Source organism: Dunckerocampus dactyliophorus, chromosome 4, assembly GCF_027744805.1.
Source record: "Dunckerocampus dactyliophorus isolate RoL2022-P2 chromosome 4, RoL_Ddac_1.1, whole genome shotgun sequence".
Classification (NCBI taxonomy): Eukaryota; Metazoa; Chordata; class Actinopteri; order Syngnathiformes; family Syngnathidae; genus Dunckerocampus; species Dunckerocampus dactyliophorus.
In genome coordinates this window covers 29908593-29927913 of record NC_072822.1, presented here as the reverse complement: position 1 = coordinate 29927913, position 19321 = coordinate 29908593, and the positions used below count along the sequence as shown (strand labels likewise).

Below are 19321 nucleotides of genomic sequence, written 5' to 3'. Positions count from 1 at the left end.
ATGCCCACTCAGTACCCACATCGCCCGCATATAACCCTTGTGGGCCCCACATGGACATGCTGGCTGGGATTTTTCCTGTTTTTCTTTTACATCATATTTGGTCCCAAATGCTGATACTATGTGGGAATGCAGAAAGGTGAGGTTTGATGATTATACGTTATTGAGTGCTAATGTGCATATTTGTTGGTGCACAACCTCAAGTTGATTTATGCTAGCACACTGCCTTTTACCACACACATCAAACAGTGACGTTATAATTTTCTCTCTGAAAAACAAACTCCAGGCTTGTACTGGTGGATGGTAGGTCTCTATTCATTTTGTGTTTTTAAAGGGGACCTATTATACAAATTTTCAGACCTTTGTATTGAGTTCTGGACTCCTATAGAGCAGCTACACACAATAACACGCACAGAAAGCTTTCAAGATCTTCAGACTCTGCACCTCGTCCTGCAATGTTTCCTGCCTCCCGCCCGGCCCGGCCCTACGCCTCCTGCCGAGTCCACTCCGCTGTGATTGGTCACACTCCCAAGTGCTTCCGAGGACGTACGGACAGCTGCCGAACCCCTTTTGTCCGATTACTTACACAAAACAAACACAGTCAGGACACTGATCAATTGTACTTCCAGCTTGCTCTCCTTGTCAACACAACAAAGTAATGTTGGAAAGGTGGATAGTCCAGCTTCATATTGGCCCATGTTCACAAAACAGTCCCGTGTGAAATGCTGTTGGCAGACGAGCATATTTTTGTCTTGCTGGCCGAGAATCAGCAACTCCAACCACTTGTGCCTGATGCTTGCCTCTTTAGGCACAGCCGAACAAACATTTCCTAGGAGCCATTGCTCTATGTGCTAACAACGTGAAAAAAGCAGAGCAAGGGTGCTGGGCATTCATAAGCATTGACGTTAGTGGAACTCGGTGTTATAAAAAAGTCTGTAAAACACAGCGTGCAGAGCCATCCAAAACTGCTTTCAGGTCTCACTTCCAAATGCGCAAACATCGTTATCTGACACCTTGGCATCGTTTAACACAAGAATACAACATTGTAACAACATTTATGTCAAGTATGGCCAATGCGAATGTGTGGATCTCAATGCAGAGGAACACAGTCAAAAAGGTAACAAAAATATTTAATCACAACAAAAGGTGTCCACAAAGGGAAAAAGTACAACACAAATTTAAAAGTCCAAAAGTGTAGCAAAACTGAAAACGCTGACAGGGAAAACTACACTATAGTAGAACACAAAACACAAACCAAAGCAGGAAGCACGTAGCATAAGCGTATAGCAAAATATATAGACGAGGGCTATGAGGTGAGCAGGTAAATCAGGAGGTACAATCTGACACTGAGGAATTGCTGCTGCCATGTTTAAGAAGATCAGGCAGGTAATTGCTTGCAGGTGTGCCCAGGAGTCTCCGCCTCCACAGGACGGCGTGCACTGCAAACAAAAGGCAAACTGGCGGCAGCAGAGCGACAGACACTGAACACAATTTATAGGTCAGAAAAGAGGAAAAGCCTAATAGGTGATGTTGTTCCTGTCTTAGTGTTACATAATGCATAATAAACAAATAGCATTACACTGCTGTCATGTGTGACCCCCCGGTCCGCCGGAGATTTGTGTGAACACAAGCCAGTCCAGGGGTCCCAGTGCCTTCTTCTCTGATTTTTTGATCAACAAAAGCCAGAGGAGAAGGCATTGCCAATACTCCTGTTTCAATTCAGTATTATCACTGTGGCTGCTGATATTATTTTGTTATTTCCAATATGGTCTTTATGGCCGTTATAGACATTTCCTGATGCAGTCTTGTTTGTTTCTGTTGTTTTGTTGTTGTTCTTGTCTCTCTCTGTATTGTCCCCTCACTCCACCCTCTGTTTTCTTTTCCCTTCTTTTTTTATCCACTCCTGCGCCAAATTTGCCTCACAATAAAATCTATACAACAGGGCAAATCTGTTTAGCACGCAAGAGCATTTAGATCAACAGTACTATCTGCCTCAATGACTGGACAGGACAAAAAAAAAAAGGCAGAAAACACTGCCCCTAGCAATTTGGCGCAGAATTGCACGCGCATGCTCATCTCGGATGCAGAACTTTGAAAGCATCATGACGTCGTGTTGGCTGTGCACAACACGACGTCCTTCTCCTTTCCTTCTCCTGCTGGAGCCTCAGCAGGAGAAGGAAAGAGCCACGGGTTCTTACTTGCAGCATCACTTTGGCAAAGACCAGGAGGCAAATAGGAGAGAGCAATGGCTGATTTCATAACAATAACGCCAGTTTATTCCATCAAATGCTACATCACTTACTGTTATTTATGCAGACTGTGGCAGCATGGACATTTCCATCAGAAGTGCTACATGATGAGAGAATATGGCAAAGATATACTAGAGGCATGACTGACAAAATAAAAGAAGACACTAAGACAACAACAAAGCCTACACAAAAGCTCTTCTGCTCTTAAAAGTGGAAAGGTTAAAAGGTTGGTTGTGTATGATGTGCCTAACGTGGACTTAAATTCTATTAAATGGACATAAATGGAATTGTTTGGTCTTCAAACTAGGAATGTCAAAAGTAATGTGTGTTCCTTTATTGAACTTTTATTTGCTCTCAGCTGGCAAAAGATGCAGAAGTTCACAATTTTAGTTGTCTTCAATGTTAAAAATAATGTTAAATTTGATAGGAAAATGTGTTATTATGCACTCAACCATCTGGATGTGGCTTCATTGTTCACAATGAAGCTACACAGGAAGCTAAATAGCTAGTCAACAAGCGTTGTGGTTGCTCACACTCAGGAAAACACTGCCCCCTAACGTTTTGGTAAGAAATTGCAAGTCACAAGCTCAGCCCTCAGCCTTAACCCCTTAACTCACAGCCATTACAAAACTAAATCACTTTGGAATGTTGCTAATTATAATTTACAACAAATCATTTAGAGTGTGAGGGTAAATGTCTGATATTAGAAAAGAAGTCTCCACACTGTTTCCAAATGTAAATCATGCGATTGAAAATGTGAGTGGCAGGTTCAAGTCCCTCTCAGTGAGTCTCTCAGCCAGTCTAAGTGTAGTCTGGATTGGTATTAATATGATATTTATGTGATTCAAATTGACTTCTTATATGACATAAAACACGAGAAGTGGAAAGGATGATTGGACGGTGAATTTCATGCAACGTGTCCTTTGCTCGTTGAGGTTCACACTCCCTAAATCTAAAGTGATACGGTATACAGTAGAAATAAACACAGTACAATAAATATAGCACATAATATTCCAAAGGCAATAGCCACTAACCTAACACTCACAGGTTCATACAGACAAGCCACACACAAGCGAGTTTAGCAAGTCATATGAAGATGACAAATTTGGGGGTTGCTCTTCGGTCTTTGTGTTTTCTTCAAGTCAGGTTGTCCTCAAGTCCCCGGGAGTTTTTCGAATATGGAAAAGTGTGGCCATTTCAGTAGATTCTGAAAGACAATACACACATTCACACACATTACACAACAAAAACCTCCAAAACGTTTTACACGCAATTGCTGCAAGTCTCATTGGTTTTTCCATCCATATATTATCGATGCCACTTATCCCACCAGGGTCTCGGGTATGCTGGCTTTGGGCGAGAGGCGGGGTACACCCTGGACTGGTCGCCAGCCAATGGCAGGGCACATATAGACAAACAACCATTCACACTCACATTCATACCTATGGACAATTTAGAGTGGCCACACATGCATGTTTTTGGGAAACACCTTGGTGTCCTCCTTGGTGGAACTGGAAGAGGTGGCTGGGGAAGTGTGGACTTTCCTAATGAGACTGAGACGGGGGTGAATTGGACCACCAGATGGCGGTGTTACTAAGAATAATAATTTGACCACATAGCACTGCACTGTACTAATACCATGCTTCATTTGTCATACTTTTTATTTCACACTGGGATCAAATCATGATGTCTAACACAAAACATTGTGTTAGACATCATGAGGTATGTACCGAACAATGATTATGGTGTACCAACACCATAATCATTGTTCGGTACATACCTCGGTTTTAGGGTTCTGTTCATTTTTGGTACAATTCCGCTTACAATAGCCCTGCTTTTTCATTGTGTTTGCCATGCAGTTTGCCTGTTAGAACCAAAGAATTTTGGCGTCTCCACAGTTGTGGAATACGTACACGGGCGCGCACAATTCCACATGCACACAAGCACAAATAATATGACGGGACAACCCACACGACATAACACAAGCAAGTATTTACTGTTTTACTGTACCCAGCTGGTGCCTCCCTCAGCATTCATCACTCTGCAGGTGGTCCAACACTGCCCTCAGGTGCTGCATTGGGATCAAGGAAATCCGGGTGCTGTAGTTCTTTCAGGTACTTGGGAGGGGTAAGGATGTGGGTGGAACCTGCAGAGGAAAAATATGTCAATAAAAATATATAAACTTCAACTGTACGTAAGTGCGTGCAGTGTGGTGAAAGAAAGAGCTCTTCCAGTATGCAAAGAAACACCATTAAAGGGGCGGCATGGCTCAGGTGGTAGAGTGGTCATCCCCCAACATGAAGATTGTGTGTTCACATTTTCTTTTCATAGCACCATGTGGATAAAAACGCCAGAGTCCAGAGTCCACGGCGAGCGGAGGCAAGAGTCATAACATGTTCTGACTGTTGTGTGCAATTATTTATTACCGGTACTCCTTCAGTATTTACTGTAGACTAGAAACCACCAGCCTGCCATCACACCTAAAAGCTTAATCATTATCATTATCACCATATGAAGAGTTCAAACATTGTTTGATTTAAAACCAGGGTCTGAAAGAAGACTTTTGGAAGGTGTCAAGAAAGGCACATAGAAGCCACTTCTCTCCAGGACAAACATCAGGGACAAACGGATATTCTGCAAAAGGTACAGGGATTGGACGACTGACGACTGGGGTCAAATAATTTTCTCCGATTGTTTGGGGCATCCAGAAAAAGCTTGTCCAGGGAAGAAAAGGTGAGCGCTACCATCAGTCCTGTGTCATGCCAGCAGTAAAGAATCCTGAAATCATTCACGTGTGAGGTTGCGTCTCAACCAAAGGAATGTGCTCACTCAGAGTTTGCCCAAGAACACAGCCATGAATAAAGAATGGTCCCAAAATGTCCTCTGAAAGCAACTTCTCCCAAACATCCAGGAACAGCTTAGTGATGAACAATGCCTTATCACAAGGCAAAAGTGATAATTAAGGGACTTGACATAAATTCTTGGCGGAAATTCACTTATCACTGTTGGGTCTGGAACCAATGAACCGTGACAAAGGAGGGATTACTGTAATTAGCCTGGCTTTCTGGGTCATGTGAGAAACACAGCCCAAGATGAGATGCTCACTCTGAGTAGTCAATTTCTACATTAATGAACACAAAAAGAAAAGTGATCAGCATATAAAAATATATGTCAAACAGGAGTGAAAAGCTGAGAGCTCACCAATCAGGGCCTCCCACTTGCCATTGGCTTGGGTGACCTCATAAACGCAGCGCATCTCACTGTAGGTCATGCCTCCAATAATGAAGACAATGATCCTTGGCCCAGTCTTCACCTCTGTGGGGCTTCGGTTTTTGTGCCAGTTACCGTAGCGAGCACTGCTGTAAAAAAACCAAGCAAACATCATATGTTAAAACCATCCATTTTCTTCCGCTTATCTGGGTCTGCGTCACCGGGGTCTCAGTCTCATTAGGAAAGTCCACACTTCCCCAGCCACCTCTTAACTAGAAGAGCTTGTCGCCTGAAGTCAGCTGGGATAGGCTCCAGCATTCCCCCGTCGCCCTAACGAGGAGAAGCGGCATATAAAATGGATGGAAGTTGTGACTATCGTAGCTCGTAGCTCGACAAAAACGAGCTAGATGCCGCCAGCCAGGCATGTAAACAAAAATATCAGAAAGTGGAATGAGATTGACCCATGAGCGATCACACCGGGTGGCATAGGTAGGCTTAGCATGGGACAAGCTGTTGTCAGTCAGCTCAATAATAAGAAACAAAGTGAAAGTCAACACAAGACGTGTCGTGTATCTGGTCACATGCGCAATGCCAGCATGGCAGACAGGCGATTCGGGTGCATTATAAAAATAAAGCGCAGTGCAACATTTTTATGATATTTTAAATCATTCTGAAACTAACTGTGGTCAATATATGTATCCATATAGCATATATATCACTTATAATTGTTTTCAAGTTTTAAAACCCTAATTTTTAAGATGTGGCAGTTTTTAGTTTGTCGTGGCGCACCGCCACGATCAGTTACATGTAACGGAAACCCTGTAGATCGAGCGGTAAATTGAGAGCTTTGCCTCCCGGCTCAGCGCTCTCCTCCTCAGTCCGGTACAGCAACCACATTACTGCCGACGCTGCGAGAAATTGATTGTTAATGATACTGTATATGTATATGTATGTACTGTATGATACTGTATAAAAGGTAATATGTATGTGTAACCCGCCCTGTTTCGCACTGCCCGCACCGGGGCTTGAACACAGGACCTTCGTAATGGGAGGCGAGAGAGCTGACCATACGGCTAAAAGCCCAGACTGTCGGCTGCGTGTTCAGCGTAGCTCTTAAGGCAGAGGAAGTTTACCAACGTACACTTGCACAGCCTCACAGGCTGGCATCCGTTACATACGTACCATAATATTACGGATTTCTTCTTCCATACACTGACTGGTCGTGTCAGAGATATTTATATCTATATTAATGTCATTGTAGTGTACAAATGTAACTGAGAATGCTTTTTAATATTTTGTCTCAATATATTTCAATATATTGATAATCACAGTATGCGTGCTGCTGTTTTTGTTGGCAAAATATCACAATAATATCCCAATGTATTGCACATTTGGAGGACTCAGCTTTTTGGAAGTTTGTGATGCAATTGTAGTTTCCTACACACCTGGTTCAGCCAGCCCTGCCCACTACCGTGGGCTTGAACATTGAACCCATTGACCTTTAGAGTGAGAGTTGAGAGTGCTAAGCGTCAAGCTAAGGTGGCGCTGTCAACCCAATGGTCAGGACAGCTTTTAAGGTCAGGTTTGCTACAACACTCACACAGCTATTCCAGGACCACCAGCGAATGGCGAAACACAGTAAGTTGTCCACAAGAAATCAGTTCAATCTCATTCATGTAATGCCTGAACTACTGTGATAACCTCACCTTGATGGAGCACTGGCTTTGGCTGCTGCTTGTCTCTGAGAAATGTACGGGTATTGCTTCATGTCAAGTTTGTCCTCAATGGCATCCTGGAGGAACAGCAGGGCAGAAACATAAATACATTTTAAAAAGATGCAGCATATTGTACAGTAATTTTAACCACTAAAAGTCGTAGCCATGTCTACTTCACTGCCAGGCTCTGGCTTTGAATCTTCGGACATCTCTGTGTGCACTCCCATTACTACTACAGTTGCTAGTTACTTTCCCACAAAAGTCTTAATAAATCATGCTGTTTTGTGGTTGAGTACGCCCTATTATTAGTCACATTATATGCACATTAAAACAACATATTTGCATTTTTTGCCTAAATCGAAAAAAAATGTCTGAAGAAGGTCAAATACAAATAGAAAATAATGATATGTGACATTGTGATGATATTTAGTATTCTACACAGGTCGCTAGGTGTCAGTAATGTTACTTTGATGAAACAATAGCCACCACAGGAAGTACTGTACAGAGCAGGAAGTAAAAAATGGAAAAACGAGGACCTCTCCCAATGCTCATGTGTAAGTCTATATTATGTCTTATTTTCTCTTATTGCGTTTACTATATAATAACATAATAGGAGTGTAAAGGTGACTATAGGGATGTTATTTCATGGCGAGAGGGCTCTAATATTGTTAAAAAACATATTTAGAAGGTTGTAAACAGGATGTCTATGCTCTAACTGTGACCTTGTTAAATGTTGAAGTGAACATTCATTCATTCACGGGTGAGCTGGAGCCTATCCCAGATAACTTCGGGCACCCAGGACACTTACTGTACATCCACACCAATGGACGAGTCTCTAGTTAGGTTAACGTGTGTTTTTGGCCAGCGATGTGCCGATCGATACTGATATATCGATACTTCTGATACCATCTTTTCATGCTCTAAAATCGATTCTCAAATCAAAATATCAATATTTTTAACTTCAGTTATTAGAAGTAAGGAATATCATTAACAGGAGCACAGTGGAAAGTAACAAAATGATTGAGATCGTGTCTAAATGATACTTCGTCTTCCGCCTGAGTAAGTGCATAATAGGTAAGCACAGCAGCCGATCGTAATCGAAGACGTGTGAATTGTAAATAAAGTTTTCATTCTTATAATAGTTCTTAATAATTAATCATTTCTTTTAATGGATTTTATTATTTTACTTATTTTCTTTCAAAGCATCGGTATAAGAGCGTTATCGTCGATATCAGCCTGAATTTTACTCAGTATCAGCAATGAAATCAGTGGTATCAGAGTAGAGAAAAACATTGCCATGAAAGGAATAGTTATCTGAAGACAAATTTGAGAAAAAAGTCCTCTCTCCTCGTGTATACGTCGAACTGATGACGTTCATCTAAGGAAGCGTTACTAACATATTGCTCTCTCCCCTGTGGTAGATGGCGGCTTTCCAGAGATGCAGTCATCAATGCTTAGGGTTAGGAGTCACCAATTGCTTATAATAATACTACCACAATTACTGCTATTGATACAGCTACTGAAATGTGTGTATCGCTCTCAGATGAATTACGTAAATATTGTATCTACCTAAATTATCAGTTGTCTTTTCATTCTTCTGTCCTTTTTTCCACCTTGTCCCTCTATCCCTTTACTCTATTGCTAGAGGGAGCGATCGCCTGTATGATTGCATTGTATTGTATACAAGTCAGTGTACTATGTATCCCTATGGTATTTTATTCTATTCTGTACCTCAATGAGATCCTTGACAAGTGGAGTCCATCTTGAGAGTTGGTAGGTTTGCTCACTGATTCGCTCCTTACGGTCAGGCTTTTTGGTTTTCTTGGCAGTGCCCTGCAATGAATTCATACGGTCAATCCCTTTCAAACAGTCACGATTGTAACTTGTTATGGTTGTGTGCTTCACATCTTCACACTAAATTCACATCTTCACACTAATCGTTAGCATTTAGGGTATTGTTTAGATATTACCTAATGCCAGTGACAAATCAGTTCTTGAAACGGTGTCGGTGCTTACGTAGTGCCGAAACCGGTAATTAAAACAAAAAACAGGAAAACTAGGGATGTCCGATAATATTTTCCTATAATTAAATAATAATATGGCCCTTTAAGCACTACAGTCAACACGCAGCATATACTGGAGACGATGTTTTGCTTAACCGTGTTCGGGGTGGCAGGACGTGGTGGGTTGTCAGAACACTGCTAATGGTACCCGGCGTAGCTCATAGACATACAGTATGTAGACGCCGCATTGGGCGCTGACCCGTAGGTCAATGTCGCCGCCATATTGGATGTGGCAAGAGTTGGAGCTGAGAAGATGCCTCATTCATGTGCTGCAAACCAAATCCCAGGGAATAACATTTCACATGTAAGACTTAACAATTGCCTTTGATAGTATTTGGTCCATGGCACTGTGAGGATAATGTTCTTTGATTTCTCCAGTGCCTTGAACACCTTTCAGCCTTTTGTGATGAGTGAGAAGGTGCTCGGGATAGAGCACCTTCAAGATCGAGCATCAGATAGATTTATCTAATGTCTCCTGCAGGCCCCATTTTGTGTGGGGCCTGTCTGATGCTGTGGTCAGTAGTGTAAAGGGAGCAGCACCAGCAAACAAGGACATCAACCCGATGGACAAACTGATCTGGACAGCAGATGACTGTGTATTTCTTTGCTAACTAACACAGTTACGCCACAAGTCTCACAAATGGTAACGCAAAACACGTTTTTATAGTTTTACAATTATAGTTTTACACGCAGAAACAATTCTAAATTGAATTCATGAAATAACCAAGGCAAAATACCAAAGTGTTGTCCGTGTTGCTCTCACTGCCAGATCGTGTCTTTGTCAACAATCAAATCTTCAATGAAGGTAAAAGTGGCTACAGGCCACTGAACCCAATACTTAAAAAAATCATTGAAGATCTACTTTGTACAATCATTCCACCCGGGAATCATTAAGGGCCCAATGAATTCCATTCGTGCACAGGATGAAGGCAACTGTACAGATGATTCTTTGAACTTCTAGTTAGAGGAAACTTTTCATTGGGCCCGAAATGAAGTCACTGAGGGACAATTTTCCCATCATGCAGCAAACACTGCTTTTCAGTCAAATGTTATAGTTGCATGATGAAAATTTCAATTTCATTTCAAGCTTCATTGATTTGATGTCTATATACCTAATGCAATGTACTTTAGAACTTGTTCAGGATGACGTCCTGAACATCTGCACGCACTTCAAACATGTAGACATATTCTAAAGTATTCTGTATTTATTGTATGTATTTTAAGAACAGGTTACCTCAGAGACAATAGGCACACCCATGTGGGCCATGTTGGAAATGATGTCACTGTCCTCCGGTGGGATGTTGGCATGCTGGAGCAACTTGCAAAGGTTTTCTTCAGTCACACCTGACACGCACGTACACCCAGAATACATACAAAAGGTTTAGGATCAATAAAAGTACGTATTGTAATGAGGCAATAGTACAAATGGCAATAACAAACAAAGAGGTAACATACCATTCTTGAGGAAGATGTAAAGCAGAATGATGCGTATTTTATCAGAGACACTGACATTGGTATCCAGTAAAATAGGGACAATAAGCCTCATGGGATCCTTAATCTTCTCTCCCTCTGCGTCTGTGCCCATTGCGAGGTCCTTTCAGAAGGGAAGAGAAAAGATCAGGCTGCACATACAGTATATATCTGTTTCCCACTGCTCTTCCTCTTCAGGGTTGTACAGCTGGATCTATCCCAACTGGACTTAGGATGAAAGGTAGATTCCACCATGGACGAACGCCAGTCAGTCACAGAAAGGTAAGTATTCTCACTCACAATCACGCTGTCAGAGTGTGGACTGATCCCACGCTGCCTGCACCAAAGTCAGGCAAGTCAAAAAGGTATCAGACCATTTAAAAGGTATCATACTATTTTATTCCATTGATAATATTTGAATGATATGACAAAGCATATTGATTCCATGCAAATATTTGAAGTTGAAGACAAAAAAACTAGGCACATCCGATAATATTGGCCGAGCAATAGTATCAAACAATATTTACATAAAAATTACATATTTGTTCATAATGACATCGCCGCCGAAAGCGAGGATGTACTCCACACAGCAACATCCTCGGCCTGGCTTCAAATTGTACAATCAGTGGTACCCTGTTTAGCTTCTTTAATCCTTTCCAGGAGGTCAGACTCTAACCACTGCTCAGTCGCCGTCACATGACCAGAAGTGAGCGGTTGTGTGAGTTGGTAACTTGACAGATCAGCTAACATATGAAGACGAGAAAAAATTGTGGGAGACATTTCTGGGTCATCTTCACTTGTAAGGTTTTAATTATGCCTCAAAAAGTACCAGGGGAAGCATTTATTTTTATTTGGAAATAATCAATACCCTCCAGCTGGTCCACAATGCATGAGTGCTGACTACAACATGGGGAAGAGATCATATGATCTTATTTCAGTACACGGGCTTCCTGTAAAATTTTGAATTTAATTGAAAATCATTCTCCTTAACTAAACTTCCAGAGCTGTAGACACCAAGTAGAAGTAAATAGTCCTGCTGATAGTACACCTCAATTGCTTTACACACTACCACACTTACTGCTATGAAGATGTGTATTGTTCACTCATCCTTGTCTACAGAGTATGTTGCTAACCACTTTTTCTTTTTCTTTCTCCAGTGCTCCCAAAAGTGCAGCAAACAACACCATTACAACAACACCAACTGACTTAACTGGTACTAGCACACCAGAGAAGCATTTAAAAGTAGACAGCCACAATCCCACCCGACATTCTGCAAATGTTTATTATACTATTATGGAACTCAAATGGCTCATGACACCAAAACACATGTTCATTTTCTTATTTTGACGTGCGAAATAACATGGATGTGTGCTCGGATATGGACATATTCACTTTTTTTTTTCGCCACTGAAAAACAATCCAGTCAGAGACTGGAGAAGAAGGAGGAAGGGATGTGACTTGGAAAACACACCTCTCAGGAACTATATATTTTTGATATTATGCCCACTCGTTGTGTGGCAGGCCTTTTGCTTGACCACTCCAGCAGACAGGGTAAGCCTGTTCACATTTCCAAAAGACACCATTGGCAGCGCCACATTCTTTCATTATTATGTTCAGCGCATTTAGAGGACAGTTGTTTTGTTACTGTGATAATGGAAAGGAAAATCTGGAAAGAAAATAAGCCATTTTAAGACATAAATAAATGTGTTCCAGTGCTCGGGGAGCTGCGTGGTGGACGGACAGGACGTCAGGTAATTTTAGCTCGGCATGAGCTAAAATTACCAGTAATTAAAATTACCAGTAGCTCGTGTTAGAGATTATTGTGGCTGATCATTCAAAGCTGCAATAAAAGCCTGTTGTTCCGGCAATCGAGTCTGGTGCCTGTGTGTCTCACCCAACATTACAGTAACATTACTGACACCTAGTGTAAAACACCAGTACTACATATCATCACAAAGTCTTCTGAATGCCGTACATTTGTAATTTACTTCATTTAGACATTTTTATGCTTGAAAATGCTTCATGTAAGCAAAAAATATGTAAAATATGCATCATCTTTGACTAATAATAGGCCATATTCAACAACAAAACACCATGCTTTATTAAATTTTTAATTTTTAAATTAAATATTTAATTTTTAAGGGTGAAAACCTTCAAGTTCCTTGGCACACACATCAGCGAGGACCTCACCTGGTCTCACAACACCCAACAAATTATGAAGAAGTCCCAAAGGAGACTGTACTTCCTGAGAAGACTGAGGAAATTTGGCATGCCCACCACAAGCCTGAGTTGCTTCTACAGATGCACTATCGAAAGTGTCCTTACCGCCTCCATCACTGTTTGGTACGGTAACTGTACAACACGTGATAGGAAGGCACTCCAGCGGGTGATCAAGACCTCACAGAACATTGTTGGGGCAGCCCTCCCCTCACTGCAAGACATTTATAAATCTAGAGTCCTACGAAGAACACACAACCTCATCAAGGACAGCACACATCCACAACACTCATTATTCACACTCCTACCGTCAGGCAGACGCTACAGGAGTTTGAAGTCCAGGACCACAAGACTGGCGAACAGCTTTTACCCACAGGCCATCAGGCTTCTCATCGAAGCACTCACACACGCCGCACGCAACACACGCACACACTCATAGCACTTTATTTATTTATTTATTTGTATTATTTACTTGTATTAATGTCTCTTCTGTTGTTGTTGCTTAATTTATTGGTATATATGTTTATGTGTTTATGTTTCTTATGTTCTTATTCTTTCATTTGTTTTCTTTCTTTTCTTGGGAGAATGAACAGAATAAGATTTTCATTGCATGGTATAACTGCTGTTTTACTATGCACATGACAATAAAACTCTCTTGATCTTGATCTAAATAATATATTATTGAAAAAAACGTGATAAAGTGAAGCCATGAACTTCGTAGCACAAAGTGGCAAGGGATTACTGTACCCCTACAAGTGATGCAATTCAGAAAGTTCACAACAAACCAGAGAGGACTGAGCTGGGTCACACATTCTTCCTTAATAATAATAAGAATAACAATAATCATAATAATATTAATAACCTCCTGCTCTTAATTGTGAGCTCTGATGGTCACAGCAGACTGCGGCTGTAGAGTTTGTCTCCTTGTATGATTCATTATGTACAAGAAGCCTTACTTACTTGTTCTACACGGCAGAGTTTGTCAACAGTCCCCTGGTAGCGGTTCATACAATCCTCAGCCAAGTGCAGGTGGGTTGAATACTGACAAGATGAAATAAATGATTTTAGTGTGTTTTGAAAAATGTATGGTTTTATAAATACTAGAAGATTGCTAGAGGTAGGGGATGCAATAGAGCAATCATTTTACAACAATACTGTTACAGTCTTTGTACAGTATGTACAGTAGTGTAAGAAAATGTTTGCCCACTTCCTGAGTTCTTTTTTTAATGTTTGTCACACTTAAATGTTTCAGATCATCAAACACATTTAAATATTAGTCAATGACAACACAACTGAACACAAAATACAGTTAAAAAAAACGGCTTGCATGGCAGAGTTCCATGACCACTGCTGAAGAAAAAAAAAAGGGGTCACTGACATGATCTATCAACTTTGCTTAAATATGTTTTATATTGATTGTAATTATGTTCTAAGTTGTTCATTTCTTGAAAGCCAATGGTAAATTTAAATTTAATTTTTATAGTACGTGGTGGGAGAAATGTTCACTGACCACTGCAGAAAAGGGGCATTTCCGGAAGTGACGTCGGCGAAGGGGTAGCTCTCACCTTAGGTAGAGTAAACAAACATGAGAGGATGGACGAGATAGAAGATGTTTACAGTGATTATATGTGCCGATAGTTTGGTTTTGATATTACTATTTCAAACGGTTGTAGCTTAAAAATGGTTAGAGACAAAGACATACTGTCAATGAGAAAAATCATCAGTATGACCCAAAGTTTGTGATGGGAGTAAATTCACTCATCTAATTTGCATATTATGACATCACCAGGGTCAGAAATGGTCAAATCCCGGTCTCCACAATACCAAACAAGCTCATCAAAATGTCTAATCCACTTGTGATACCTGCTGCCTTCTCCGCTATTAGAAGTGCATTTCCTGCCGCACATTCCGACGCGACTATTTGCGCGTTTTTTTTTTACATTCCCGCTGCCCTGCTTCTAGCATCCGTGAGCTTCCGTGTAGCAGCACTTCAAACTCATTAAACTCCTTAAAAGTTACAAAGTGAGTGATAAGAATATCCAATTCATATTTTTCTTTATCTTCCTGTTTATGTATAACACACAAATGGGCGCGCGCATTATAAAGCCGTTTTTGTTATGTTCGGAGTGTCCCTGAATGCATCTCGCGTTCCTGTAATGACAATGAGAACTATTGAACGAACTGGAGACGTGTGTCAGTTGGAGATACATACTGCATATGGTGTTGGAATAGTACTGCGTGTGTGTTCAGGTCAGAATGAAGTTGTAAAACAGTCTCAGACTCTGTGGGTCTGTGTGAGGACGCTCCACTGTGTTTATGACGACGACCCGTCTGCCGTCATTACAGAGGCGTGCTTGGTCTGGTGCGCATGCGTTAATTACACAAAAAAAATGTACGGAATTAATGAAATAAATTAGTTACCGCTGTTAAAGCGTTATTTTTGACAGCACTAATAATGCTTTGAATGTTTGTTGCTGTGGTGGTTTACAATACAATATGTAAATATTGACTTACTGTGTTCTGTGGCAACTTTGAAGCCACTCTCCTTCTTGTCCTGTGTAGCGCAGCATCAGGAATAGCATCCTAGCATCCAAAGTGCATTTATACTGTACTTTCAAGCCAAATGCTTTTTGTAAAGGTGTTTCTTCTTAGCAGTCTTCAGTGAAATGAATGTTCCTCGTTTCACTGTAGTCTTAAACCTTCGTCTTTTGGAGAAGAAAACAAACTTATAGTATCACTCGGACACTGTGAACAGCCAGCGGCAACACACCGTATTGGCATGACTACTATTTTTATGAAAAATATACTGAACGAAGTCCACTAGCTACCTCTTGAGGTGTTTGTTTACTTGGCGCTAGCTGAGAGGTGCCGACGTCACTCGGGAAACACCCTTTTCTAAGGAGTTGAGACCAAAATGGCGCACACCACATGTTTTTCATTTTATGAATTTAACGTTCACTTTTTTAAAAACGAACAACGTAGAACATAATTACAATTTAGAACATATTTAAGCAAAGTTGAAAAATCATGTCAGTGACACTTTACAGCTTGTCTCAATTTTGCCAGAAAACATCTTGATGATCCCAAAGTCCTTTGCGAGAGTTTTCATCACATAAACACGAATGGTGAGGGGACACTGCACAGGGACACGACAGGAGACAAATATAACGCCGAGCCATTTGTGAGGTCCGATTTTTTTGAGGAGGCATTTTTATGATGCAACTGTATTACTCTTTTGAACACATATTGTTACTTAAATGACCCACTAACTAAGCAGAATTACGTTCCTTGTCACGGAAATCCAACCAGAACTGGACTCACGGGATCAAATGGGGGGGTAAGTCGCCGTTGATATAGTCCACTGCTGACGGGGATGTCATACAACTTCATGTCAAAAAATCCGAACTCTCCCGTTAATAATAAAGTTTCAATTAAAAACTGCATTTTGTGTTCACTTGTGTTGTCATTGATTCATATTTACATTTGTTTGATGATCTGAAACATTTAAGTGTGACAAACATGCAAAAAAATAAATCAGGAAGGGGGCAAACACTTTTTCACCCCCCTGTATGTGCAGTGCAGTCTTATACAGCCATTGGCATCTTTGGCACGCCAGTATTTTTGGCCATGGCTGTATATATTTTAATTTCAGATTGTAAGCAATGATATAGTAACCTATAATGTGTGTAGTTTCACCAAGAATACACTCCATTTGTTCTAACCTTGCTTAGTTCTTTTTGATATTGCGGCATTTTCTTCAGCATCTGTGACAATTCCTTCATTGTGGTCTGAAAAACAGTAAAGAGATATTATCATCCACAAGAGAGTAAATATCTTTCCCAAGATGTTTGACCTGCTGACTGGCCATCTCTGTTCTAGTCACTGACGTCTCAAGTTACTCTTGTATCTTTGTGCTCTTTATATTTGATCAAACAAACAAATGACAGTCGTGTGTTTGTTATGCTCTACCTTTTCTCCAGTGTTCATTTTTTTGCTGGCAGAAAACTCTTTTAGAGAGCGAGTCACAGCCCTGGGCAAACAAAAACAACATCAATCAGGTCACAATAGGCCTGTTGAGAAATAAAATGAATGAAAAATAAAACTATTTATATACTGTGCAAATGTTCCTCGTACTCAAGTTGAGGGAGTCGTTGCTTTTGTTTCTTTTTTGTAAAATACAGTGGAGCCTTGATTAGCGTCATGAATCCATTCGAGAAGGTCCGACTAACCAAAACCTACTCTAAACAAATCCATTTTTCCCATAAAAAAATGCAAATCCAATTGATCTGTTCTAGAAAGCCAAAAATGTTAACAAAAAACACATTTTTATCGTTTTACAATTATAGTTTTACATGCAGAAAACAATTCTAAATGTATATAAAGGATGAATGACGGGGACAAATGAACATTTAAGGTTCCCTTTACCTTCATTGCAGACCTGACTGTTATCAAAGACACGATGTGGCAGTGAGATCATCACGGATACAACTTTGGTGGAGTTATTTCTTTAGTTTATTAGTGTTTCTCAGCTCGAGTCTTTGCTTTTCTTTTGATCTTGGCTGCAAAATAACCCCAAATGTAGCCAAAGAAAGTTGCAAGTACCAGAATTTATCAGCGCATTTTAATGTCTTATGCTGAATTTGTATTTTAGTTAATTTAGCCACTATGCTTGGAAATGCTTAATTTGGGAAAAGAAAACATAACATTTGCTTATTTATGGACATTTTATGACTAATAATAGGTCATAGTCAACCACAAAACAGTGATCATTTATTGATTAATTTTTGAAAAAATGCTATACACAACGTTCGCGAAGTGGCTAGGGACTAGCGACTGTTTTGGCAAGCTAATAGGATGCTAGCAAAGACGTTTTAAGTGCCAATAACTGGAAAATGGATGCAAACCAAGGCAAAATGTCGGCCTAAATTTTCAACGTTAATTGAAAAACACGTTAACAGGTTGTATTGTAACTATTGTAAAAAACACACGTGAACATGTGGGAGAAAACAATCCACTCACGTTGAAACTTCAGCAATGTGTTTATGTCTCAGAGTCAACCACAGATCATCATCCTCATCCAGCAATACCTCTTTTGTCCTGGTCTCCCCCATCCCACTGGTCTCAAACCTGGCACAGATTCAGTAAAAAGCAAGAATAACGTTGTGCATGTATTATTATCTTATATATTTTACCCAAGCAAAACAAATGAAAAACTGAAATGGGTTTTAATGATTTAAAGGCCTGTTGAATGTGACATAAAGTGGTGTGGAAAAGTGTTTTGCCCCCTTCCTGGTTTCTTTTTTTTGTCACTTAATATCAGATCATCAAACAAATTAGTCAATGACAACACAACTGAACACAAAATGCAGTTTGTAAATGAAAGTTTATGATTATTAAGGCAGAGAAAAGTTCGAAGCCTACAGGCCCTGTGTGCAAAAACACTTTTTCACACCACTGAAAATTGGCACAGCGTTCCGCACAGATGGTTGCAGTCAATGCGGTGAGAAGAGGCATACAGTATGTGTAATGATACAAGAGAGAGAATCTTCCGTGCCTGTGTCAACATATTTGAAGTGTCAGAAATAAAAATAGTAGAGATGTATCTATCAGCAATGCCATTTTTTGAGCTGCTGGAATGACTAAAGGGCTGATTTGGAGCTCATCACAAAAAGATGCCAAGCCGCATCTCCTGTGGAAAAATTGCAACACTTCATTTTCTTGCATCTGGATCTTTCCAGAAAACCATCGCAGTTAGTGGTGGTGTAATAACAAGCACCCTGTCCCTTGAATAGTGTGTATTTTAGTATATTTCACATGAATATGCAGCTATCAAAGTCATGTGTAGGTCGCCATAATGAGTTATACATAATGCTATACACTGTCAGTACATTTTACACATGTTCACATGAATATCATAACCTAATAAATCATACACTTCACAGTTGAATGGTTTGTAATGGAAGACACGTATATTTACACGACATGTTGTAGTGTAAAACATGTATATTAAATGACAAGATACACTAATTTAGCATTATTTAGCGAAAAGATCAGGTGAAAGATTCCAAGAGGGGTCACCTTTAAAACTATAAACACTTTTTCATTGTTATACGCTTTTAAAGAAGTGCTAGTTAGCACAACTCGATGACGCCGCCTAGTTTCACAGAACAGTAGCATCCCCCAGTGTTGTTTTTTCTGGTGTGCTTGTGTATGCTGTGTCACGCAGGGTAGGCAAGGAAAGGCTAGTACAGTCAAACCTGTCTTAGCGGCCACCTTTATAGAACGGCCACCTGCCTATAGCGGCCACTGAAAAATCCCCCGCAGCAAATTTACATGTTATAGACCCTGTGTATAGCAGTCACCTGTCCAACGTGGCCAGCGGCCACCCATTTTGTCTCCC

The 19321-nt window shown here is 40.5% G+C and overlaps 1 protein-coding gene across 6 annotated transcripts in view; it reads right to left on the bottom strand.

The window, feature by feature from the left end:
* Positions 1–2245: 2245 nt before the first annotated feature.
* The window catches only part of stxbp1b (syntaxin binding protein 1b), a 45723-nt gene continuing 28647 nt past the window's right edge, over positions 2246–19321 (bottom strand). For 3 of the 6 annotated variants that reach the window (XM_054773664.1, XM_054773660.1, XM_054773666.1), the window contains 11 exons: positions 17941–18048; positions 16891–16951; positions 16644–16709; positions 13882–13962; positions 10690–10828; positions 10469–10578; positions 8903–9004; positions 7163–7248; positions 5448–5605; positions 4257–4392; positions 2246–3453 (listed from right to left, as the gene is read on the bottom strand). In XM_054773664.1, the coding sequence (XP_054629639.1) occupies positions 4283–4392; positions 5448–5605; positions 7163–7248; positions 8903–9004; positions 10469–10578; positions 10690–10828; positions 13882–13962; positions 16644–16709; positions 16891–16951; positions 17941–18048 (1021 nt within the window). In that variant the 3' untranslated portion in view covers positions 2246–3453; positions 4257–4282. Of the gene's footprint in view, positions 3454–4243; positions 4393–5447; positions 5606–5627; positions 5787–7162; positions 7249–8902; positions 9005–10468; positions 10579–10689; positions 10829–13881; positions 13963–16643; positions 16710–16890; positions 16952–17940; positions 18049–19321 lie in introns of those variants that run through there. The other 3 variants (XM_054773662.1, XM_054773661.1, XM_054773665.1) reach the window with 3 other exon arrangements.